This window comes from Dioscorea cayenensis, chromosome 10 (assembly GCF_009730915.1).
Source record: "Dioscorea cayenensis subsp. rotundata cultivar TDr96_F1 chromosome 10, TDr96_F1_v2_PseudoChromosome.rev07_lg8_w22 25.fasta, whole genome shotgun sequence".
Lineage (NCBI taxonomy): Eukaryota > Viridiplantae > Streptophyta > Magnoliopsida > Dioscoreales > Dioscoreaceae > Dioscorea > Dioscorea cayenensis.
Window position 1 is genome coordinate 16,061,112 of NC_052480.1, and position 27,214 is coordinate 16,088,325.

The window sequence follows — 27,214 nt, forward strand, 5'->3', positions numbered from 1 at the left end:
ATCCCTCATGCCCGGCATCAACGACATGATCACGGCGGACCGATTGTTCCACTCCATTGCGGGATTGGAACCATGGGCTCAGGCGGAGCTCCGTCGGCAAGGTGCGGTTGACCTACCGACAGCCATCATTCAGGTGGAGGCCTTGATAGATGATTGGGTTACTCATAGATCGAGTAGTGGTATGGGCGGCTTGATTTATCGCGATGGAGACCCGACAGGGGGAAGATGTTCCTCGGTGAGCCGCGTGGAGGGCGGGCTCACGATACACCCAAGACCATTGAAGCTTGCGTTGGGCCAAAGTCGGTGTGCCCAACCCGGTGAGGTGCTTCATCCGCGACATGCCACGGCGGACGAGGGGATTATGGCTGCACTCGTCACTACCGGTGATAGTGAGGTGAGCCATTGGCCCGCACTGGTATCGCTCGAGGATGGGCGAGGCGGGCACTTGATTGTGCGCTCGTTCGGCGTTGGGCGAGGGTCGCAGAGGTATCAAGATCGGGCGGAGACCGAGTCTTGTGGGTTGTATCACTGGGAATGCGGATGCATTACCCTTTTCTTGTGGCACATAGGCGAGGATGGAGGTAATCACTCCATTGCTATGTTGTGACTCTAAGCAATTGTTTCGTGCTAAGTTCCTTTGTGGGAGCACGACTTTGCGACGGTAGAACCTTGTAGGCGGGGAGCTGAGAGCCGTGTCACTGGCGGGGATGATGAGTGCGTCTGCGAGGCCGGGGAGGCGGGGAGCAAGTGCAGATCATTCGATCGAAGTGAGCGCAGTAGCATGACCAAGAGCAAGCGGGAATACCCTACCCGGGTTATGCCTCGATGGAGAGGATCGGCGATGCGATCCAAGAGCGGTGTGGAGGCCATAACACTTGACATCGAGGCGGCTTCAAGTCAAGGTGCGAAAGGAAGATCGAGCCATCGGATGATGATCTCGATGGGTCCTGAGGAGGATCCGAGTTTCCCATGGAAACTCAACTCCGGTCGAGCGGACGAAGGTTTTGTTGCTCTGGACATAAGGGTGATCCGAGTTCAACTTCAGCGTTCGAGATAGCGTAGGGTGAAGATTGAAGATGACAAAGGGAGCAGACAGCTAAGTGTGCCACTTGGGTGGATGCCAAGGCAACTTAGTTCCCTCCGACGAGGACGTCGGATTCTCCCGGTGGGGGAGGTTTGTTATGGTGCTTTCGGGCGTCACGCCCTTGGCGCGGGAGTGACAAGGCCAAGAGGAGCCGGGAGTGGTTATTTCATTCCCTTAGACCAATTTCGGTTTCACTGCGAGCGGTCTAACATACTAGGACATGATCGAGGATCATCTTGTCCGAGAGCGGAGTAGCGACCCGCTCAACTGAAGCAGCAAGCCTTCGTATTCTCGTGCGGACAGACATGTACGGGCGGAGACAGTCTCTCGGCAGGCCGGTTATGGTACTGAGACATCCCGGGCGGATGAACAGTGATTATCTGCCCAGCGGTGGCGGGAGGGAGACACTCTATAGCTAATGGGGAGCATGGATTGATGTCGGGACCCGGCAAATAGGAGCAAAGCTCGTTTGCTAGTCCTTGGAGGAATTGGGCTCGGCATCTAGCTCTTGGAATGGGAACGTCTCGATGAGCGTTCGTCCCGTTGCCCTTGGATGATGATTCCAAATCTTAGCTATATAAACCCCCCTCCATTCTCCATTTCTATCATCCCATTCTTCACTCTCTCATTCTCATTCTCATTCTCATCTTAAGAAGAAGAGAAGAAAGAGAAGAGAACTCTCACTTAGGGAGAAGTGAGAGCAAGAGAGAGGAAGGCTTGTAGTTGGCTTTGGTTGTAATAGCTTTCTTCGATCAATAGAGAGTTTAAGTTTTTCTCTCTTATCTTTGTGTCCATCCTTTGTGTATGTTCCTTGGGCAGGTGTGAGTTCTTACACCTACGAGAGCAGGCTGACTTGTGATTGCGCACAAGTGCCGCACGGAGGAGTCTTGAAGGTTGCCATGCCGACAAGCCCCGTGTCACCTTCCTTGATGAAGAGGTCTCACCTGCTAAGGTTTCACCGCCGATGATAACATGTATTGCTGGGTGAGATGGGTTGTTGTCTAAAGTGGGGGTTTTCTCTCTTGTCTTTGAGTCTTTTTTATCATTCATCCCCTTGTTATCTTCAGATCTTTCCTTTTTTGAGTAAGACAGTTTCCCGTTTCTCCATGCTTCTGAGTAGACAAATTTGTTAAGCTTTCCTTGGCGAACTAGAGATTCAATCTCATTCATCAGTTCTCTACATCTATCAGTTGAGTGTCCAAGGGTTTTGTGAAACCTCCAGTATGCGTCTGTAAATTTGCCCATTGTCTTGTTTGCCTTAAGAGGAAAGGTAAGGAGCCCAGGTCCTTCTATACTTGCCAAGATTGTAGAATGTGGTTGGCTCAATGGTGTGAAGTTCTCAAATTTGAGTTTTGGAACTTGTCTGTGTTCATTTTCACTTCCAGTCTTTCTCCCTTCATTATTTGTTTCATCTCTATCTTTTCTTTTCTTATCTCTGTTTCCAGCATTGATGTGCCTCATAACATTCTCCGAAATGGTAAACTTTTTAGCTCGACTGAACAGATCTCCCAAAGTGAGTGGCTGATCTAGGGAAAGGGATTTTTGAAAATCTCTTGACCTTGACTGTTGAAGCATTCCTAATATTGCCACTGTGGCTTGAAGATCCTGTACTTCTAAGATAGCGGCACGAAATCTTTCAACATAGTCTTTCATCCTCTCTTTCTCTTCCTGCTTAATGGTCAGAAGATACGAAGCGTCTTTCTTTCTTCTAGCATTAATGAAGAATTCATCTATTAATTCTTTCCTCAACTGATTGAAGTTTGAAATTGATCCTTCCTTCATATTATTAAACCATATACGTGCGTGCTCTGTTAAAGTAAACGGAAGTACTCTACACATGATTGCATCCTCCCATCCATGAAGAAGCATCACCGCCTCATAGTTTTGCATAGGGTCATAAGGGTCACCCTTTCCAGAATAAGTTGTTAGTTGTGGCATCTTGAACTTTTTGGGTAGTGGCTTTACCATGATTTCCTTGACAAAAGGTACCTTACTTCTTTGTGGTGTATCCTCATTAGGAACCAGCTTCTTTTGTTCTAGTGCCTGTTCAATCATTTTTTTAGATCAGCTGTCTCCTTTATGCTAAAGGTAGATTCCTCCGCATCTCTCTCAAATGCTCTTGATTCTCTTTTGTAGGTGCTTTCTACCACCTCTTGGATTTTTTCTGTATTTTTTCCGGCTAATGGAGGTTCAACCCTCTCTTGGTTATGAGGATGTGGATCACCTTGCTCTTGTTGTTCCATAGCTTGCTTTCCCTTGTGATAGAGGTTGGATGGGAGTGTTGCTTGAGGTAAAGCTTGTTGGACAAAGAGCATTAGATCATCCAACTTTCTATTTTTTTCATCAAATTTCTTTTTAAGCGCTTCATATTCGCTTAAAGGAATCGTTGGCATTGTATCTCTTGAGGGCTCAGGTGGAACCCCTAACTGTTCTTGAAGGTTTTCACTTTGAGGAATCATTTCATTTTGTGTAGTAGCCATCTGAGAGCGTGATGTCTGGGACTTCCTTGGTGGCATTAGCCTAGATTGAAGAGACTACACGAAGGTAACCTTGCGTGATGGCCTTTTGATCGTTTTCCCACAGATAGTCCCAACTGTTGTTGCCCAAAATACAACAGTGAATTTATTGGGGGCATTGAACTTGTAGAACTTCGAGCTTGGAGGTCGAACAAAAGGAGTTGGAGTCTTTTCCTTCTTCAGATGCCAAGACCTATTACAGTGTGGGAAGTGTTCCCCATAAACACTCTGATTGCTAAGTCAGTAGAGAATAAACACTCGTCTTCCTTTGATCTCTTTCCCCCCATCCCCTCTTCTGTTTAAATTAGGGAGGCTATTTCTAGATGCATGCTTATAGCTATGTAAACATTTCACGTGTTCGAGATCATGGGTGCAAAAGGAGATAGTGGGTGTGATGTGAAAAGTGGGGTACTACGTGGGTTTGAATTAGTCCACATCAAATACAAATGCTTGATAGATTTTTTTTTCTTTTTTTTCTAAAATGAAGTTTGGAAAAGTCTATAGTTTCTTGTTTGACTTTTTTTTTAATTTAAAACTATGTCACTTTGGCTCCTATTGACATTCATGCTAGGAGTGCTAATGTGTGTTAAATTTTTATTGCTTTTCATAGTTCTTTTTGACATGTATATTATATATAGCCTCCTTGTGTTTAAACTATGTATTTTAGACTATATTTTGTATTTTTGTAGAAAGAAAATCTTTTGATGTATTGATTAGTTTCAGGTAAAAGCCAAGAATGAAGTATTTATGAAGTTGTAGCTATTATTGGGCTTGAAAACTTCGCATGACCTCACTAAATAACTTCCATGTTCTTAGGTGAATTAAAGAGACTTTGGGCGTGTTAGAAAGAGCACTTAAAAGTTGTACAACTTTGTTAATTTTGACTTTTATAGAATTAGCATCGAATCAGAGAGAAAAACGCAAGAGAATTAGGATTAAATTAACAAGCAAGACGAGTCATAAGCACGAGCTCGAGTATTGAGAGTTATTTTGAAGCAAGTAGTTAATCCTGAAACTTAGAAGCAATTAAATAGTTTTTGAATAGATATTTACTATGATTCGTGGAAGACTTATTTTAAAAAATTACACATAAAATTTAATTTGAAAGAATGTTTTTGAGATATTAAGCTTCCCAAAGTGTGAAAAATCATAGTTTAAGAAGCCATGAAGTATTTATGAACATGGATATGTTGTGTTATTTTACCAAAGTGATCATATCTCCCTCATTAAGAACCAGATTTATTTTAAAAGGATGTACAAAGGGTGTTCTTAGACTACAGTATTGTTGATACACCCCTTGTGTGACCGCAAGTGTACAGGTCATATAAGTAGTAAAGTGTATTTAAATGGGTAGGGTAGTCGAACACACAGGGATTAGTATATCTCATGATGTTTGTTGAATCCTTAATATGTAGCCGGGTCAAAGATTAGGTTGAAATGTGAATCTAAAGAAAATACAAAACGAGAAAAGACAATAGAGGGAGAATGAGAGATGGGATTTGGATGAGAAGAAATCAGGGGGAGGGACAATAGCCCAGATAAATCCCCTCGACAAATGTACTGACTTACTCAATGATTAAATGGTACATCTCCTTGGACTGCGGGTAAAACCATAATAGAGAGTTTGGTAACATACGAATTATTTGTAGGATCAGACTAAACCCCTTCCCTAGTGTGTACCATAAATAGATGGATCTCTTGATCATTATCTAGAGAGCCGATGTGCAACTATGGTTGACATGCTTTTTAACTAAAATTACATCTACTGGTAACATGCCCACCAAGTTTTGTTAACCAATTAGTGGCAATTCCTATGCCATGATTTGCAACATGCATATCAAGGCAATCAACACAAAAGTTTGCAACCAAGATAAACATAAGGGAAATCACAAAGAAACTCAATAATCAAAGCAACATAGTTAATACATCAAAAGTCAAGGTTCATAATCCGAACACCGAATGACTGTTAGCCCATCATGGTTCCGCAATGCATATGGGAAAACAACAAGAGAATCAAATGAAATCAATAAACTCCATACTTGTTTCACAATCATTATTAGGGATCATCCAATGATGATCTTGCTGGTGTTCCTCCACTCCCACGATGATCTCTCATTCTAGATGTGGCCATAAATGGTCCCAACTCTGCCCTAGCCTTTTTCTCCAAGAAAAAAGGAGAAGATCCCCCTTTAAAAGCCTAACTTTGAGCTTGAAAATACAACTCCCAATTCAAGCATGACATGCTCTTGCTTGTGCTCTTCTCGGGATGTCTTGGTGCTTATTTTTGGCATGACTGTAGTACAACATGTAAAGTGCACGAGTGTAAGCATGTCTGTGCTTCCTGACCATGTTTCAAGAGCACGGTAGTGCTAGGGGTATAGAAAACGTATTCTTTTCCTTTAGAGAGCTCCTGTAAAGTACATGGGCAGGAGCACGCCCATGCTTCCTGCCAATGCTTCCAAGCACAGTTGTGCTTCTATAGTTGGCTAAATTTCTCTATGTCCTGGAATCTATACCGCTAGAAGTAGGGGCATTCTTACTGACCGTGCTTGCCCTGAAAAGTGTATTCCAACTCCATTTCTTGCTGAAATTGATCCTAAATTGTTCCTTTTGTTCCAAGACCTAATTTCTTGCACAACTGAGCACGCATACCCAAATAAACATCGATTTATAAAAAATACATGCAAAAAGACAAAAAGACAAGCAATTCATTCAATAGGATATATTAAATATCTATATAAAATCCACTCGTCGACTGTTATAATATTTCTATTCTAAACTCGCCCTTTTCACTAGAAAATACTCCATAAGGCGTTTGGATCCCCTAATAGTATTTTTCATGTCTGTAGATAAAAATATACCAAATTAAGCCTAAAATGGGCATCTGCCCATAAAAATGCATGCAAAGTGTATAAAACACTACAATAGAAAACAAACACACTTAGAAACTCATCAGTGATCAAATTCAATTCTTTCAACTCTAAATTCTATAACTGTGCAACTCCCATATCTAGGCAACTCTCTTATTTGACATTAATTCTTGAAGAGGCATTCAATTGATGAGGAAACTCTTTGAATCCTAAATCCTTATATCCAAGTAAAGTGTACTACAATAGCTAGCGTATGATGGAAGTTCAATCTAAATAATCACTCATTCTAGTTTAAATCTAGGAATCCACATTCTGGATAACCCCTATATATCAATAACTCCTTTCTTTAGATATTCATAATATGTTCTTTTTTACTTCTACTCCAAACAGTAGTATTCTAATATCCGAGCAATCAAGATAATAATCTTTAGGAATCATAAAAGATCAACTAGAATAAGTTCAATTAATTCCTATGTTGAAACCTTAAATTCTTATTTTTGAGTGATATAAGTATTCCTTAATGCCATTAGAAGATTAGACCCCTATATCTCGGTAAAGAAACCTTTGTAAGCCAATGAAACTTTGATAAGTGCTTGTGTATTAGTAATACGAAGTATTCTTTTCTTACGATGAGCATTACTTTTATCAGATTTTATCGCAAATAGATGTGTATTTGTGTTACTTTCGCGCATGTAGGGTTGTGAAGCTGAGTATGAAGAAAGAAGCCAAAGTAGATCGTGAATGCACCATTTGATGAAATATTGGAAGGAACAAAAGTGAAGACACAAGTTGTGATCGAAGATACGTGGATGTGTGCCATCCTCCAATGCGTTTTAAGAATTTAGGAGATGATTTGGAGGGCATAAAAGCTGATCATTTACGTATCAACCTATCTATGATAGCAAGATCTACGACATAAATGGGTGCGCGTTTATGTTGCCTCGATGAAAAATGGATTCTTATTGTGGGAGGGGGGTAATGTAGGAAATCACCGCAGCAAATTACTGCGGTGAATTCTGCATTCACGACCGCGAGGAAATATGGATTCCAGAGAATCTACATGGCCGTGTGAAAATTCCACAGCCCAATTTCAGCATCTTCTTTCCATCTTTTCTCCAACTCTTGAGAGGCTTTCAACTAGGGTTTAGATAGACATTAGCAACGCTTTTGGAGTGGTTCTACACATCGACAGCACGATTCTCTTAGAAGATAGTTATTGGGGGAGCTTTCATCGTCACTGATCCGGTGATGTGTGCCCTAGGCTTGACAATGGGACCTTTGGTGAGGACAAGGCTACTCCACAAGGCCATCAACACGACTACCAACGGGGTTTTCCTATGGATTACTTAATTTTACTTTCAATTTTGTTATTGATTGTATCTTGCTCCATGGAGAGCTAAACCCCCTAGTAGGTACTTAGATTTGTGAACCCTAGGATGTATTTGTTTCATTAACCTTTTATTATGCTTTCCTTAATTGATGTTTTAATTTAGTTCCAATCTTGAATGCTTGTTGAATGAATTTTCCTTTTGAGTGACACTAGGGTTGAGAGTTCACATTGGTAACCCTTGTGAATGACTGACACACCATGAAGCTTATACAAAGCTAGATTGGAGAGGGTCAAGAGGGTGAGTCGAGAGGTAACAGAGCGTTCCCTTTACCCTCCGGTGTGATTAACCCTACCTCCATTTCCTAGAGTTCTTTGCGGTCACAATAGAGTGACATACTAAGAGAGGAACTCCGATGGGGCTTAGTTACGCGAGCAACATAGTGAAGCGTTGAAGTAATCTTTAGTATCTTGGGCTTAATTGTGACTAGGGGCCTTTCACCTGGATGAAAGGGTTAGGTCTACATATAAGAAGTGGGTTTATCACTTCGAATCCCTAGAGCTTCTTGTAACTTTACACCGTGTGAGGTGTTGAGATTGGTAGATTTCTCTGCCGGGGATAGCATAAAGTTAGTCACGGTTGACCTTAGATTTGGGATCATGTATTTTAGGATTTCCACGACTCAATAATGCATTAGTTAGGAAGCATAATAGTTGTTTTTGCACTTGAAGCGATAATTTGAGGTGGAACAATATCTGAGTTCCCCACTTTATATCGATTGCCTTTCCTCTCACTTATTTATGCTTATCTTCCTTGTTATTTTATTCTTGTCTACATTACATCTTATCAACACAAACATTGTTTCATCTTCTCTTGGTTAAATAGCAATTTAAGTATTTTTATTCCCTACTCACTGTGGATATGATACCCCACTCACCTGGGAATTTATTACTTCGACAAACCCGTTTACTTGCGGGTCACCTACAAGGGGCGTTGGCAAACTTATTTTAATAAGATTGATGAACAAAATAAATTAAAACAATAGAATTAAAAAGTTAAAAATTAGGGCTAAACCCTTTCATTCACCATCACAAACTCATTTGAAAGTTAAAATCAGTTGCACAACATCAATTATATTCATTCAAACATGAAGATCCAATGAAAGGTTAGCATAAAAGAGTTTGAACTCTAACTACGCACAATAACTATAAAGAAAATTTCAAAGTTATGCAAAACAAACAATTAAATTATAAATACATCATAGAAAAGACAAAAAGGAACAAACACATGAGGTTTGGTAATGATTAAAGCCTTAATCTTCCCCTTGAAGCTTGATTTCCTCTAATGTTACTCTTTTCTCTTTCTCTACAAGGTAAACCCTCATGATCCCTCTTTCAATTGCTGAAACATAGTCTAAAACCAAGAAAGCTCTAGTAATAACCAAACCTTCTCATCTAGTCTAGTAAGATTAACAACTACTGAAAGCATCTCCAAAATAACACAAACCCTTAGACAATAGAGTACCTATGAATTCTCTCATTTTCTAGAATAGTCTTATAAATACAAAGGTTTATAATAGAAAGGCTATGTTTCCATATGAATACAACACTAGAAACAATAATCAAGTTGGCACTCATCACATACCTTGATACATTTGGAATTCATAGAGTAGCCCTTCATATTGATACTATAAAAGCAAGATATTTCTAGAAAGCACGTGAAATGTGTAAAAATGCTAACTATAAAGCATTGGTATCTAGGCTACATCTGGCCTTAGAAATGGGAGCTTAAAATATACAATCTTATTTTGTTAAATCTCTCTTTGTCTCTAGTTCTGCACCAGACATAGGAGTCCTTCGGGATGATTAGTTTACTTATTTAATTCTTTTTTTCTTAATGAAAATAAAATTGAACAAAAATTTTGTCCTATTTATGGAAATACAGATATGAGAGCTATGATGGGTTATAATATTATGGGTAAAAAACTTATATGGTTCCCTACTTTTTTGTGTATCCATATTTCGGTTATCCAGTTTTAAAAAATTACAATTTGGTCCCCTACATTTAATTTTTGTTATAATTTGTTTACCCGGGCATATGCTGTTAATGACAATCACATAAGGCATATTACGTGACAAATTTTTATCAGCTCTAGTATCTGAGCTAGCATATGCTCTGTGTTATTACCATTAATGATGTATGCTCGGGTCACTAAATTATAACAAAAATTAAAAGTAAAGGACCAAGTTGTAACTTTTTATAGCTAGGTTACCAAAATAGAAAAACAAAAAGGTAGGGGACCATTTAGGTTGTTTATCTTAATTTATTACTACTACATGGGAATGAATTAATGATTTAGTCCTCAAGTGCAAGGGTCGTCAAGTAATAAACCACTTGTGCAAGCAGGAGAGGGTAACATTTCCTGGGGTCCCAAGAGTTGCTATTATTTTCACCTAGACGTCACTATCTAGTCTACCTAATATATGATTAAAACAAAGTAAGAAAATAACAAAAGTGAAAACTATAAAAAATGGACTACATCACACCACATAAACACATTAAGGAAGCAATTGACAATGTAAGAGCGAGGCCCCTAGGCGAGGATCCCCTCGGGACTACTATATCCAAAAGGATCAGAAAATTACAAAGGCAAGGGTTCACAAACTTTGATTGACTCCTCCTTCATCATAGCATCAAGGAAGCCACTGGTGAACCTAGCTTCGGAGTGGATTCTATCAAGATGTCAAAACTCTCAATTCAGGTCATCAGTTTAGATATAGGTGGGGTGGTTTATTTCTATGCCTTTTATATACTTTCATTCATTGATGGTTTGTTTTGTACATTGCTCCATGGAGAGCTAACCCCTAGAGGATATTTGGGCTTGTGAACTTTAGGATTCTAATTGATAAGTGCTTGAGTATAAGTATTATTAAGTATACTTTTCTTACAATGAGCATCACTTTTATCATATTTTATTTCTCATTCATGTGTATTTGTGTTTTTTGTGCATTTAGGGTTGTGGAGACAAGTTTGGAAGAAAGAAAGCAAAAATAGATCATGAACGCGACTTTTGAGGAATCTCTTGTACCAAACAAAGATCAAGGCACAAGTTGTGATCACAGGCATGTGGTTGTCTGCCAACCTCCAAAAAATGTGCAAGTAAAATTATAAATTGGAGGGGCACAAAGATAGTCACACACATATGCCCTAATGTGTGTAATTTTGTCAAGAGCTTCGCCAATGTGTTTGAAAGTGAAGATGTGACATGATTTACCGCATGGATGTGTGCCCAACAATACGGCTCGATAAAAAAATGATTTTGGGAGTACTGTAGCAATCAACTGAAGCAAAGTAATTTAGCAGTTATTGTTCACAGCGCGTAAAAAATGAAGAGCCTCGAAATTCACACGCATGTGTGGAATTTCCACAGTGGCGTGTGAAATCCCGATTCCAGCTCTTCAAATACCCCTTCGAAGTATTTTTTTGGGGATATTTTTCCTATCTTTTGCCTATCTTTTGGAGAGAGCACGGCTAGGGCTTGGAGAGGTCTTTGTTGGCATTTTGGAGGGTTTCTAGGCTTTCGACATTGATTTCCTTCGGAAGAGAATTATTGAGGGAGATTTCGACGGCATTGATTTGGCGAGGTGTGCCCTAGGCTTGACGGTGGAATCTTTGGAGAAGAAGAAGTGGCTCCTCAAGACTGCCACAACTGAAAACAACGTTGTTATTTACATGGAGTATTTATATTCATTTTTGATTTCATCTTTGATTGTGTATTGTTCCATGGAGAGCTAAACCCCTAGTGGGTACATGGACTTGTAAGCCCTAGGATGATTTTATTTAATTGACTTCTATTATGTTTCTTTAATTGATGTTTTAATTGAGTTTCAATTTTGTATGCTTATTGTTATGATTTTTTATTAGTGTATAAATGTATGTATTTTAGTACATGGATTTTATACATCTAACATGTATTTTTGTAGGGATTAATGCTCGTTTTGTGCTTAATCGAGTATTATTTGCTTGTAGGGCAAAGAGGAGCCATGGAGAACATGGACAACACCAGGTGTCATAGTACTATAGAGTATTTATTATAGCAGCTTACTATAGTTGGAGTACTATAACAGTGGCACTGTAACAAAATCACTGTAGCACTCACTGTAGCACATGGAGAATTTTCTCGCCAGAAAGTGTTCCAAGTCATACTGCCTTAATACAGCCCGGGATTGACATTGTAGCATCTAGAGGCAAGAGATTTGGCCTAAGCCATACGGCCTCCATTACCCCTCATTGACAGTAGGATTGACACTGGTATGCCTCTGGTTTTGGTGATCTTGAGTCTGACTTGACACCCATGCAACCCCCATACGGCCCTTATAATTTGGGATTATGAAAAGACACTTCTAGGGCCTCAAGGGCATTCTTTTGGGCAGCCATCACTTGCGGGAAGGAAGGGGAGAACGAAGACATCTTTGAAAGGCAACGTTGTAAGGCTAAAGGAGTTAAGAACTTCATCATCGAGGGGAGAAATCTACCACTAAGGAAGGAAGGATCAAGGACCGTGGAGCATCCTTTAGATAGGGCAAGCGTCATTCGCCACTTTTTAGCTAGGGTGAGCCTCATTTGGCCAGATTTCCATCTCCTTCTTCATCATTTTGACTAGGGAGTGTAACCTATGAACTCATTCTTTATCTTTTTTAATTTCATTGTTTTTGTTTGTATGATGGCACACTAGACCCCCAAGGCCACTAGATGTAGATGAACCTTGGGGGGTTCATCATGTATTTTGAATGTTTTTTGTTTAATTGAGATGCTTGGGCTGATTTATGGTTTAGTTCATTGTTCTTCATGCCTAGAACTACTAAATGGAGAGATCCATAGTTATTTATTGAGTTATACATGTAGATGTGACCTACTCACATGTGTTAGATCATTAATGAACTAGAAGGACTTTGCTTGTATCGACATGTAGAGAAATTGGATGTCAGTAGCCTTCTGAATTATAATGATAGACTTAGGGTAAGTATATCCTTATTTCGACATCTCTTTGTGTTTAATGCAATCATAGGGATGTTGGTTAGAATGAGATTCCTATCAACATTCGTATGGGATTAGGGCTTAGTCGCCGAGAAATTGGGGTTGATCTAGTTTTGAGATCCCTCGGTCTAAATCACCATTGCTATGTTTTATTGAGCATACATGTATCATGATGACCCCTCACAGGGAACCACATCCATAGGCCTTTACACATCATTGTTGCTCTTGCAATCACTTGACTTATTCTGTGATTTATATAATCATATTTGCGTATTTTCTTGCAATTATTAGAGTAATCTACCATGCATAAGATATTAGGTTAGATAATAGGTCTTGAAGGAGTAATAGGACCTCCTTAGCCCCGTGGAATATGATCCTTGTGTTCTTGCATGAGGTATTACTTGGCGAACCCGTATACTTTCGGGGATTCAATCTAATTTCGCTTAGAGTGACACTAGTGTTGAGAATTCATCTAGGTAATCCTTTGAATAAATGATAGCTTCATTAGCGTTAGACTTAGCAAAGTTGAAGAGGGTTGAGAGGGTGAGTCAACAGGTAGCGGAAAGTCCCCTTTCCCCTCTGATGTGATTTATTCTACTTTCATGTTCCATGGGTTCTTTACAATCACGATAGAGTAAAGTGCTATTAGATCTTTTCCATTGGGGCTTAGTTACGTGAGCGACAGAGTGAAGTGTTGAGAAATGTTTAATGCTGGGGCTTAATTGTGATTAAGGATCTTTTGACTTGACCAAAGGGTTTGATCTATAATAGAGAATAGGGTTCATCACCTGGAATCCCTAGAGCCTCAAACAGTCACACACAGTGTGAGGTGTTGAGAGTATCCCTTTCCCCCATGGCATGGTGTAGAGGCTAGTCACGGTTGACCTTAGGTTTGGGACCATGTGTCTTTGGATTTTCACGACTCAATAAACTTTAATTAGGAGGCATAATATTAGTTTTGCACTTGAAACAATAGTCCTATGGTGAGCTTTGTCTGAGTACCCCATTGACAACACCCTTTGTGTGTTGATCGGAAGTGCATGGGTTTGTTGAAGTAATAATACCCTGGTGAGTGGCTAGTCGTATCCATAGGGAATAGTGATAAAAAAACACAAAGATTTCTATTTAACTAGAATGAAATCAATGGTAATAGATATAAGAAAAGAAGAAGGAGGCGCAAATAAAGATAGGAGAGGCAATCGATGGTAAGTGGGACACCCAGACATTGCTCACCCTAGGATAATTGTTTCAAGTGCAAGACCAATCATTATGTCTCCTAACTAATGTCTTATGAGTCATGGAAATATTTAAACAAATGATCCCAAAACCTATGGTCAACCATGACCGCAACCTCTCGAGTCACCCTCTCAACACTCTCCAATCTAGCATTGTCTAAGCCTCATGGTGTGTCACTCATGCATAAAGGTTACCAAGATGGATTCTCGACCCTAGTGTCACTGTAAGGGAAAATCAACTCAACAAGCATTTAAGATTGGAACTCAATTAAAGACGTCAATTAAGGAAAGTATAATAAAAGGTCAATGAAACAATTGCATCCTATTGTTTACAAGTCCAAGTACCCTCTAGGGGTTTAGCTTTCCATGGAGCAAAATGCAATCAATAATGAAATCAAAAGTAAAGATATTCAATCCATGAATAAAACCTCCTTGGTAGTCATGTAGATGGTCTTGTGGAGTAGCCATGTCTTCTCCAAAAGTTTCCTTGTCAAACCTAGGGCACACCTCGCAGGATCTGTGTCGATGAAAGCTCCCCCAATAATTCTCTTCCGAAGGAACGTGGTGTCGAAGGCCATCAAACCTCTCCAAAAGCCTAGCCAAAGCCTCTCCAAGCCCTAGCAGCTGGCGCCTCAAAAGATAACAAAAGATAGGCCAAAGGATGAAAAAAAGGATCCCTCAATACGGGCGTGTGGAATTTCCACAAGCCCGTGTGAATCTACAAGAAGTCCTTTTTCAGTGGCCTATGAACAATAACTACTACAGTATATTGCTACAATTGTTTACTATACTACCTGCTAAAGTGTTCCGCCAAAAACACTTCTGAATCCACACTTTTCATCTAGGCAACATAAATGGGCACACGTCTATGATGTAGATCACGTTGCTTCTTCAATAAAAGATAACATTGACGAAGATCTTGCTAACATTGCACAAGTCATAACACCCAAATGTGGCTGCCTTTGTTCTCCTCCGATCCATGTAATTGCTTGAGCACATGGAGGCTGGCACACATTCATGTATCTTTGCACACAACTTGTATCTTCACGTTTGTCCACTCCCAGATTTCATCGACAAAAGTACATTCATAATCTACTTTGGCTTCTATGTTCTATACTTGTCTCCATAACCAGATATGCGCAAAAGAACACAAATACACAAGTATAAGCGATAAAATCTGAGAAAAGTAATGCTCATCATAAGAAAAGAATACTTCATATTACTAATACACAAGCACTTATGAAACTCTCTGATACTTAAGCTTTTGCTTGTCCTCAAGCAAAATTAAAACATTGAAGCATTGAAGATGGAAATATTGAAAGTGCTTGGCCTTAGGTTCAGCAAAGCATGCAAGGGAAGTATTCTACAAGTAAGGGAAATTTCAACAGCAAATTTAAAAAATCGTTGCACTAGCTAAAAACTAGAATCAAAAAGGATAACAGCCCCAAAATAGCATAAGTGTATCTAAACTCACTCAAGTCAACCCAACGTTTACTCCTCAAAGTTCTAAGTTAAAGGGACTTATTTATGTACAAAAAGAAAGGAAAGAAATGGTAGTAGCTTGACACATCCTCTAAGGTAGTCGTTTCCAAAGTGGCCACTAAGGTGGCTTTCACACTTTCGAGGTGGTAGCTCTTTCTACCGGGGTAGTAGTTTTCACTCATCTTATGAGATAGCTCTTTCTCTCATTAGGCCAAAACTAGTATCCAACTTATGAGAGTAGCTTCATACTTCATAGGTGGTAGCTTTTCCCACCCAAAATGCACACCCAAAACAAATATAACATTTTTTCAGCAAAATTAAAACAAGACACAACTAAACTAGTCTTTTAAACATCAAACTTGAGATTCCAAAATGGTTTAATGAGCGAGTAGTGCAACAAGTGCCAATCGGGCTAAAATTCCTAAAAATTCAAGTAAAACTAGAGCATGAGAACATTCAATGTTAAAAATTCTCCTAAACTTAAGAATACAACCATTACAACTAAGGTGAACCGCCATTGGCTATGTGAGCACGTATTTTCAATCAAAACTCGTGTAAAGAACACGTGTAATGTGAACTCCCCCCACACGTAAGAGGTACATTGCCCTCAATGTATGTATTGACACATCCGTATATGCATGTAAACCGCAAATAATAATCACAGATTAGTGGGTATCGTATCCACAAAGAGTAGGGAATAAAGACACTTAAGTTGTTTCTTAATTAATGTGGAAGATGAATAGTGATATGTGTGACAAAATATGAATAATGAAAATGAAAGCAACAAAGCACAAGTAAAGGATAAGGTACGACAATCGATAAAGATTGGGGTACTCAGATATTGATCCGCCTAGGACAATCGTTTCAAGTACAAGAACACTCTATCATACTTCCTAATTAGTACAACAATGAGTCATGGAAATCCTTAATTACATGATCCCAAATCTAAGGTCAACCATGGCTAACTCTATACATGTCCCGGAGGAGAGATTGAATAACCTCTCAACCTCGCACTCGCATAGAATTGCAATGAGCTCTAGGGATTCCAAGTGATAAACCCTATTCTTATGTATCGACCTAACCCTTTGGTCCAGGTGGAAGATCCCTAGCCACAATTAAGCCCTATGTGCTAAAATCAATTCAGCGCTTCACTTCATTACACTGGCAACTAAGCCCTAGCGTAGGGTCATACCTTAGCCCATTCACTCTACTATGGCCACAAAGAACTCTTCGAATGTGGAGGTAGGAAAGACCACACCGGAGGGGAAAGGGGATGCTCCTCTACCACTTGACTGACCCTCTCAACCCTCTCCAATCTAGCTTTGTCTAACTCTCATGGTGTGTCACTCACTTACAAGATTTACCAACAAGAACTCTCAACCCTAGTGTCACTCTAGGGGAGTATTAATACAATCAAGTCTCCAAGATTGGAACTCACAAAAAACATCATTTAATTGAAAGCATAATAAAGAGATTCAATGAAACGAATACATCCTAGGGTTCACAACTACTCAAGTACCCACTAAGGATTTAGCCCTCCATGGAGCTAGACACAATCAATGAAATCGAATGTAAAAACAAAGAATCAATAGAAAACCACTCATTAGTCATGGTGATGGTCTTGTGGAGAGTCCTCTACTCGTTAAAAGGGTCCCTTTGTCCGGCCTAGGATGCACCTAGCCAGATCGGGGCCAACGAAAGCTCTCCCACTAACCTTCTTCCAAATGACACGCTATGTCAGAGCCATACAACCTCTCCAAAGCCCTAGCCAATATCTCTCAAAACCCAAGTCGCCGCCCTCTATCTAGTTGGGGAAAAGGTGGAGAAAAGAATACTAAAATCGGGGCTGAAATCAGCTTTTAAAGGGCTGGAATCGGGAATCCACACGCCCATGTGGGCCCCCCTATGGATTTTTCACACGGGCGTGTGGAATTTCCACACGCCCGTGTGGATTCTCTGTTTTCTTGTTTTCTCGGCCGGCTATAAACAGAGCTGCTGCGGTATTTTTGCTATAGTATTTTCTACAATACCCTGCTATAGTACTGGCCTGAAACACTCCTGAATCCATACTTTCATCGAGGTAACGCAAACGAACACACATTTACGTCGTGGATCGACTTGCTTCTTTAATAACGGACATGTTGGTGGAGATCTTGTTCTATATGCACAAGTCGGAATACTTGAATGTGACTGTCCTTGTGCGCCTCCAAATAGTTGTGCTAACTCGAGTACGAGGAGGTTGGCACACATTCCTGCATCTGGAACCCGACCTATGTCTTCACGTTTGAACCATAGCAAGATTTCCTCTAAGTTAGTGCATTACGACCCACATTTGCTTCTTTCTCTCATAATCGGCCTCACAACCCTACCTGCATTAAAGTAACATAAATATAGCCATATTAGTGTTAAAACCCAAGAAAAGTTATGCTCAACACAAGGAAAGAACAATTCGTATTTGTATCGCACAAGCACTTATCAAACTCCCACATACTTAAGCTTTTGCTTGTCCTCAAGCAAAGATTAAAACATTATATGCATAGATGAAGGAAACATTGGAAGTTCTTGGCCTTAGGTTTACCAAACCGTACAAAGAGAGCATTCTACAAGTAAGGAAAATTTCAACACTAAATACAAAAAATCAATGCTCTAGTTAAAAACTTGAATAAAAAAGGACAACAAACCTGAAATCATTTAAGTGTGTGAGCTCACTCAAAACAACCCACTGTATACTCCTCAAAGTTCTAAGCACAAGGGACTTATTGATATACACAAAGTAACAAAAACATTTCAAAGGTGGTAGTAGCTTCACACATCCTCTAAGGTAGCCCTTTCCAAAGCGGCAGCTAAGGTGGCTTTCACACTCTCGAGGTTGTAGCTCTTTCTACTGGAGTGGTAGCTTTCACCCATCCTATGAGATAGCTCTTTCTCTCATTAGGGCTTAACTAGTATCTGACTTATGAGAGTAGCTTCATACTTCATAGGTGGTAGCTCTTTCCACCCAACAAGCACAAATAAGAAATAAAACTATGTTGATCCTTTTTTTTAAATTAACAAAAGAAACAACTATACTTAATCCCTTTAACATCAAACTTGAGTTTCCAAAAGGGTTTCAAGAGTGAGAAGTACAACAAGTGTTAATCCGGCAAAAATTCCTAGAAATTCAAGCAAACACTAAAGCATGAGGATATTCAATATTAAAAATTCTCCTAAACTCACGAATACAATCATTGCAACTAAGGTGAACCGCCATTGGCTATGTGAGCATGTAATATTAATCAAAACTAATAGAAACGATGTGTACACTATGAAACTCCTACCACAGTTAAGTTGTACATTATCCCCAATGTACTCATATAAGCTCACTCATAATGTATATCAATTAAATTCAAATGTGGGATAAGCAATCAAAACAATACTCCCCTGACTCCTTGTGTTGCATTTAATGGAGCTAAGTCCTTGGTTGTGTTGTTCCAACGGGTTGTGAAGCTCACACGGTCAAGTGACAAAACACCTTGGCCGTGCCCATGACAAAGTTCTCAATTCCCATGATGACAAGACCATCTGCACGCATACACGAGGGGGTTCAGTGAAGCTCAATAAAAATAAAACAACTCAAGTATATAGAAGATGAAGCAATGCATACAACTCGAGATAGCAAAATAAAAGATAAACTCAGAAGCGGAGTCCTTTATGAGAATACAAGTCCAAAATATAAGTGCAAAAGTAAAAGAAATGAAAAAAACAAATCAATTGTCGGTGTCATTCTCGGCTCAAATCTCTCTAACTGCTTTGGTCTTTGGTGATGAAGTACATGGTGGGTCAACCGGTGCTGGAATAGGGAATGGAGGTGCTGGACATGCCGGTGGAGTTCTCGGCCGCAGGACAAATAATAAGGTGACATCTCGTTCTAAAATCCGCTGTAACATGTCGAAACATGCCATGAACTTTGTATTCTGTGTGGCTTGTGTAGCCCGAATTTCAGCAATCTCTGCTCGGGCCTCAGCAACCTCTATCCGTATCACCCCCACAACACTCTCGAGCCTCTCAACATGATCATGGGCTCGAGATGGTGAAAATATGCATACTTGGGGTGTATCCTCTGCCATATGAGGTGCCTCGGTCTCCATCGGTGCTGGCTGAGGCTCGGGGATAGGCTTGGAAGCCTCGGTATCATCACTCTCCTCCTCGGCTATCTTCAGAACTGGTAGTACCAGAGCATAAACCCCCATCTGAACCCTGTGAACCATGCCCATCAATCTCATCGTCTCCAGCCTCAGGGGTGCAGGTATACTCGTCTTCTTGGCCGCATGAATCGCGCCCAAGAGACCCATCCCCAGAGCTAATCTCGTAATGTATGGACCCAAGAAGATCGCTCCCAATCTGGCATACTGGCCTTGATATCAAATGTACTCAGCGACGATGTGTCCTAGATGGATCGGAATGCGCTGCATCATCGAATACAAGTACAGAAGCTCCTGCCAGCTCAGAAAGCCAGTGCTATAACCATGGCTATTCACCGACCTGCTTATGATGACATACAAATATCGATACACAGGTCGGGAAAGACATGCGGCCTTGGACACCCCCGTCTCATACTGGCCCTGACCACATAATGCTTTGTAAGCTCTCTACGGGGTCAAAGCTCCAGGATAATATATTTTTAATTGAGAATACTCCTCAATGTCTGTAAATGCCTCCTCGTACAAGCCGAGCTGAACTGAGAACTTAGTGATACTAAGACTATAGTGATGTCCATGTGCTCTGAACTAAATGATATCGAGGCTGTCAAATCTCATATAGGATCTGTTGAACTCAAATGATGACAAGACCTCCAATGTAAGCTCACGGATGGCTGGCTCTCTAATCGACAATAACTGCCTCCAACCACCCACTGAAACAAGATCCTCGACCTCATCTGCCAACTCATCTCCCTGCTGCAAGTATCTTAGTATACTTATGTCCAAGAATCGAGTATGTCCAAGCTGAAGTCTCGACAGACGCTCAAACCGAGCCTGGTGCTCGGGGATGGTGAATCTCATGCTCATGGACTCAGGAGATGACTCTCGCAGTCGCTTATCAGCTTGCTTATTTGACCTGGGTGTCATAATCTACAAAATTAAAAAAAAATGATCAAACAAGTTAATTAAGGAATGCTGCAGAAATCCACACGGTCGTGCGGAATTTCCACATGCTCGTGTGGATCCGCAGGGCATGAACAACGCACGGCCATGCCTCAAAAATCCTCAAATGCACCATTACATCGTTGCTAACTTTGCGCTAAATGTAAACAATCATTCTAATTATAGAAATGAAGCATTATTAACTGATTTCATCGATGTAAGTCATGAATTTGTGAAGGAACCCAAAGATAGGGCTTACCGACAAGTTGAGATGAGAGAACATAGAATCGCTCGGAAAACCAAACAAAATTCTTCCAAATCGTTGATACAAGGACGGGAAACAATATAAGAGTGCTCTTAGATGAATGAAGGTTATGAGGGTAAAGATAAACAATAATCCTTTAAAAAAAAATTGTGCCTCTTGGAGTTCTGTACAACCGCACGGGCATGCAGAAATTACCCACGACCGTGCGCCTCCACAGGGAAGCTTCACAGGGGCAGGTGCACGCCCCTGTGCACTTTCAGGAAAACACTCACTATCTCTGAACACAAATATACTGGCGTGTGGGAAATATCCACGCCCGTGCGCCAGACCCACACGGGCTGCTGTACGCCACTGTGTCTTCTCTGTCCACCCGAGAAGAATCGTTAAGTGTTACACACGCCTGTGTGGAAATTCCGTACGGGTGTGGGCATTCACAAGCCGAACTCACAGGGTCAGCCGCACGCCCCTGTGTCTTCTCGAGATAGAGAGAGCTCGCTTGTAGAGATCTGCACGGATGTGTGGAAATTACCCACGCCCGTGCGTGTTTCACAAGTTCGCCCACAGGGGCAAATCCACGCCCCTGTGTGCTCTCGGGATAGTTTGCCAAGTCTCTGTAGGAAATCACATGCCCATGTGGAAATTACCCATGGGCGTGCAAGAATCACAAGGTTTTTCACAGGGGTGAGTCCACGCCCCTATGCCTTCTTGGGATGAGCTCGCAATACAAAACCACGGGCATGTGTTAATTCTACAGGACCGTGTGTTTTCTCTGGATACCTTAGAAAACTCTGCAGGCTCTGCAGAAACTTTTTGAACATATTTACACACTCAGAGCCTGCCCTAATATGCAAACTATACCAGTGAGAAACATGATAGATAGCTCAAATGATCAAAACTTTTTCAAATTCACATGAAAATACACGGTAAAATTAAAAGTCCACAATAAAATCACAGCAAAAGCATCTACAAATCAAGACACCAACACTCAACAATTTATTCAAGCAAACACTAAACTACCAAATTAAGAAAACAGTAAACACTTGGGTTGCCTCCCAAGAAGCACTTGTTTAATGTCACTTAGCTTGACGTACCTTATCTTACCTCACGGGGGCTCATAGATGAAGGTTGCCCTCTTACCCATGCCTTGGAAACATGATGAGCAAAGTCTCTTGAAGGTAGAGAGGGAATTATCAGGCTTGGGACCACCTAGCAATGATTCATCCAATTTGTTCAGTGGAGTCTCCTAGCCATCTTCATCTTCCAGAGCACCTTCTTCATGATCCCCAGGGTAGATGGTACTTCTTCCGTCGAACCAAGCATCATGATTCCTTCATTGTCCATCAATTGGTCAAACAAACCCTTGTAAAGGTCCGGATTGAACATTTCCAGCATATATTCATCAATAATCTCATCAGTAATGTCTAAAAAATACAAAGTATCATTGAAATCAAGAGAATGCCGCATGGCTTCAGGAAGGTGGTATGTGAGCTTGTCATCTCCAACTCTCAATGTTAACTCTCCGCCGTCCATGTCAATCAATGCTTTGGAAGTCCACAAGAATGGCCTCCCAAGTATCAAGGGTACATCCGCAACCTTATCGACGTATAGCACCACAAAATCTACAGGAAATATGTACTTGTCCATCTTGGCAAACACGTCTTCATTGATACCCCTCGGATGTCTCACTGTTCAGTCAGCCAATTGCAAAGTCATCCGAGTGGGCCTAGGCTCTCCCAAGCCTAGCTTCTGAAAGAAGGTGTATGGCATGACGTTGATACTGGCCCCTGAGTCCGCCAATGTCATTTCTTCACCCAAATTGCCAATGTTACATGGAATGATGAAGTTTCCCGAGTCTTTCTTCTTATTCGGCACGTTCTTTTGCCAAACCACTGAGCCAGATGCATCTAAAATCACTGATGCATTCTCCTCTAACTTCCACTTGTTGGTCAACAAGTCTTCCAAGAATTTTGCATACTTTGGTATTTGGGCTAATGTCTCAACAAAAGGAATATGGATGTGGAGTTGTTTGAACAAACTCAGGAACTTCTTGTACTATTCGTCCCCTTGGTCATTCTTCAATCTAGACGGATAAGGGATTCTTGGCTTGAAAGGTGGGGGTGCCACCACCTTCTCTTTGCTTGCTCCCTTCTCAACCTCTATAACCTCGGGTGCGTGTTCATTGAGTTTCTCACTCGGAAGCTTACCCTCAACCTCACGACCACTTCTCAAAGTGATCGCCTTCACATGCTCTCTAGGGTTGGTCTCGGTGTTACTCGGCAAGCTTCCTTGTGGCCTTTTCGATAAGGAATTCACAATTTGCCTCACTTGATTTTCAAGATTATGCGAAGAGGCGATGTGGTTGCAAAGTGTAGCCTCAACTGATTGGAACCTTGTATTAGATTATTGCACAAACCTAGTTAAGGCCTTTTCCAAATCGTTCATTCCGATCTCCAAACCTGGAACTCTATTTTCCATGTTTGGGGCTTGCTGTTGTTGTTGGAAATCCAGTAGCCCTATGGCTTTTTGTGGACCTTGGTTGCTCGATGAGAAATTGGGATGACTTTTCCAACCCGGATTGTAGGTGTTGCTGTATGGGTTTCCTTGATTCCTCATAGCATTACCTACAAAATTGACATTCTCAACCGAAGATGCATAACCAATAGAGATTAGGCAATCAGAGGAAGCATGTCCTCCACCACACCCGGTGCAAGTAGTCATGACCGCCACTCTATTCGAAGTTAGGAGATCTAACTTCTTACTCAATGATTCCACTTGAGCCGCCAATGAGGTTACTGCATCTACCTCATGGAGGACGTCCACCTTTTTCTTCTCCCTAGCATTCCATTGGTAGCTTTTTAACCCTATTTCTTCAATTAGTTGATGGGCCTCATTGGGGATCTTGCTACCTAAGCTATCTCCTACTGCCATATCCAAGAATTGCCTTGTACTCGGGTTTAAACCGTTGTAAATGGTCTGAACAACCATCCACTGCTGGAATCCATGTTGCGGGCACTTTCTCAGGAGCTCCTTGAACCTTTCCCACGTCTCAAATAGAGACTCCAATTCCAATTGTACAAAGGATGAGATCTCATTCCTAAGCTTTGTAGATTTTTCGGGAGGGAAATAACCGGCAAGAAAAGCTTCTGCCATCTCCTCCCATGTGGTAATTGATGCTCTAGGTAATGAGTGTTACAACCGCTTCGCTCTCCCTTTCAAGGAAAATGGGAAGGCTCTCAACTTGATGGCATTATCTGTTACCCCGTTTATCTTAAGCATGTCGCACACCTCGAGAAAGTTCTCTATATGACTGTTTGGATCCTCATCGGCCAAACCATTAAACTGTGTGGATTGCTGCAACAGGTGGATGAATGCCGACTTCAGCTCGAACTTCTGAGCTGTAATCAGGGGACACATAATGCTCGATTGTGTCGCCAATACTGAAGGTCTGGCATAATTGGATAAACTCTGCTGCTGCTCATTCTATTCAGCCATGTTTTTTGATTCTTCTACTTCCAAATCAGCTAGATTAGACTATTCTTGCACATGTTCTTTCCCTTTTCTTCTAAGTGTACGCTCGAGATTGGGATCTCCTTCAATTAATATCGAAGGGTTCCCTCGAGTCATAACCTAGGGTTGCACCAAAAGAAAGAAAACAAAATCACAATGATGATAGAAAAGAAATATGAAATAGAATGAATGAATAGCTAAGAAAACAAAGTGCAAAGTATTTCTAAACGCCTACTCCCCGGCAACGGCGGTAAAAACTTGATACGTCCGTATATGAGTGTAAATTGCAAGTGCACAGGTGTCGAAGTAATAATCCCAGATGAGTGGGTATCATATCCACAGAGAGTAGGGAATAAAGACACTTAAGTTGTTTCTTAACTAATGTGGTAGATGAATAGTGATATGTGTGACAAAATATGAAATAACAAAAATAAAAGAAACAAGATAGAGAGCACAAGTAAAGGAGAAAGTACGACGATCGATAAAGATGGGGTACCCGGATATTGATCCACCTAGGACAATCGTTTCAAGTGCAAGAACCATCTATCATACTTCCTAATTGATGCAACAATGACTCGTGGAAATCCTTAATTACATGATCCCAAATCTAAGGTCAACCATGCCTAACTCTATACATGTCCCAGAGCAGAGATTGAATAACCTCTCAATCTCACACTCACATAGAATTGCAATGAGCTCTATGGATTCCAAGTGAAAAACCCTATTCCTATATATAGACCTAACCCTTTGGTCCAGGTGGAAGATCTCTAGCCATAATTAAGCCCAAGGTACTAAAATTACTTCAGCACTTCACTCCGTTGCACTCGCAACTAAGCCACAGCGGAAGGTCATCCCTTAGCCCATTCACTCTACTATAACCGCAAAGAACTCTTGGAATGTGGAGGTAGGATAGATCATAACAGAGGGGAAAGGGGACGCTCCGCTACCTCTTGACTCATCCTCTCAACCCTCTCCAATCTAGCTTTGTCTAACTCTCATGATGTGTCACTCACTCACAAGAGTTACCAACAAGAACTCTCAACCCTAGTGTCATTCTAGGGGAGTATTCATATAATCAAGTCTCCAAGATTGGAACTCACAATATACATCAATTAATTGAAAGCATAATAAAGAGATTCAATGAAACGAATACATCCTAGGGTTCACAAATACCGAAGTACCCACTAGGGGTTTAGGTATCCATGGAGCTAGATACAATCAATGAAATTGAATGTAAAAAAAAAAGCATCAATAGAAAACCACTCATTAGTCGTGGTGATGGCCTTGTGGAGAGTCCTCTACTAGTTAAAAGGGACCCTTTGTCCGGCCTAGGATACACCTAGCTAGATCGGTGCCGACGAAAGCTCTCCCACTAACCTTCTTCCAAATGACGCGAGATGTCGGAGTCATAGAACCTCTCCAAAACCGTAGCCAATACCTCTCAAAATCCTAGTCGCCGCCTTCTCTCAAGTTGGGGAAAAGATGGAGAAAAGAATGCTGAAATCATGGCTAAAATATGCTTTTAAAAGGTTGGAATCGGGAATCCACACGCCCATGTGGGCGCCTGACAAGTTCCACTCGCTTATATCTCGCAACTGCACGGGCTTGTCGAAGTAATAATCCCGGGTGAGCGGGGTTGAATCCACAGGGAGTAGGAAATGAAAATACTTAATTTGATTCTTAGCTATGTGGAATATCAATAGTGATAAGTGTGAAATTGATTCAATTCTCAACAATAAAAACAACAAGTGAAAGAGCAAAAGTAAGAACAGGGTAAGGCAATCGATAAAGATGGGGTACTCGGATAATGCTTCACCTAGGATGATCGCTTCAAGTGCAAGAACTCTCTATTATGCTTCCTAATCAATGCAATGGTGAGTCGTGGAAATCCTTACATACATAGTCCCAAATTTAAGGTTAACTATGCCTAACTCTATATATGTCCCGGAGGAGAAATCGAACAATCTCAACACCTCCCACTCGCATAGAGTTGCAATGAGCTCTAGGGATTCCAACTGATAAATCTCTTCCTAAATATAGACCTACCCCTTTGGTCCAAATGGAAGGTCCCTAGCCACAATTAAGCCCTAGATACAAAGATCCTCTCAACGCTTCACTCCATTGCACACGCAACTAGGCCCCAGCGGAGGTTCATCCCTTAGACCATTCACTCCAATATGGCTGCAAAGAACTCGAGGAACGGAGGTAGAATCAATCACTTCGGAGGAGAAATGGGACGCTCCTGTACCTCTCGACTCACCCTCTCAACCCTCTCCAACCTAGCTTTGTCTAACGCTAGTGGTGTGTCAATCACTCACAAGGTTACCAACAAGAACTCTCAACCTTAGTGTCACTCTATGGGAAATGTTCATACAATCAAGCATTCAAGGTTGGAACTCACAATAAACATCAATTTATTGAAAGCATAATAAAGAAGTTCAATGAAACGAATACATCCTAGGGTTCGCAATCATCCAAGTACCCAGTAGGGGTTTAGCTCTCCATGGAGCTTAATACAATCAAAGAAATCGAATGTAAAAGCAATGAATCCATAAAGAAACCCCCTCGATGGTCATGTCGATGGTCTTGTGGAGAGTCCTCTACTCGTCGTCCAAAGATTCCTTCGTCCGGTATAGGATACGCCTCGATCGAAGCTCCCCTACCAACCTTCTTCCTAATGGAATCACGATGTCGGAGCCATAGAACTTCTCCAAAACGTTGGCCAATACCCCTCGAAACCCTAGCCGAAGTCCTCTCACAAGTTGGGGAA

The 27,214-nt window shown here is 41.1% G+C and overlaps 1 protein-coding gene and 1 non-coding gene across 2 annotated transcripts; one reads left to right on the top strand and one right to left on the bottom strand.

The window, feature by feature from the left end:
• Positions 1 to 1,768: 1,768 nt before the first annotated feature.
• LOC120270321 lies at positions 1,769 to 3,139 on the bottom strand. The gene has a single exon (XM_039277332.1). It carries the CDS (start codon positions 3,137 to 3,139, stop codon positions 1,769 to 1,771), a length of 1,371 nt encoding a protein of 456 aa, XP_039133266.1.
• Positions 3,140 to 23,932: 20,793 nt separating this feature from the next.
• On the top strand, positions 23,933 to 24,039 carry LOC120271175. Its single transcript, XR_005539797.1, has one exon. It is a non-coding gene; the product is annotated as a small nucleolar RNA R71 (small nucleolar RNA).
• The last annotated feature ends 3,175 nt before the right edge of the window (positions 24,040 to 27,214 follow it).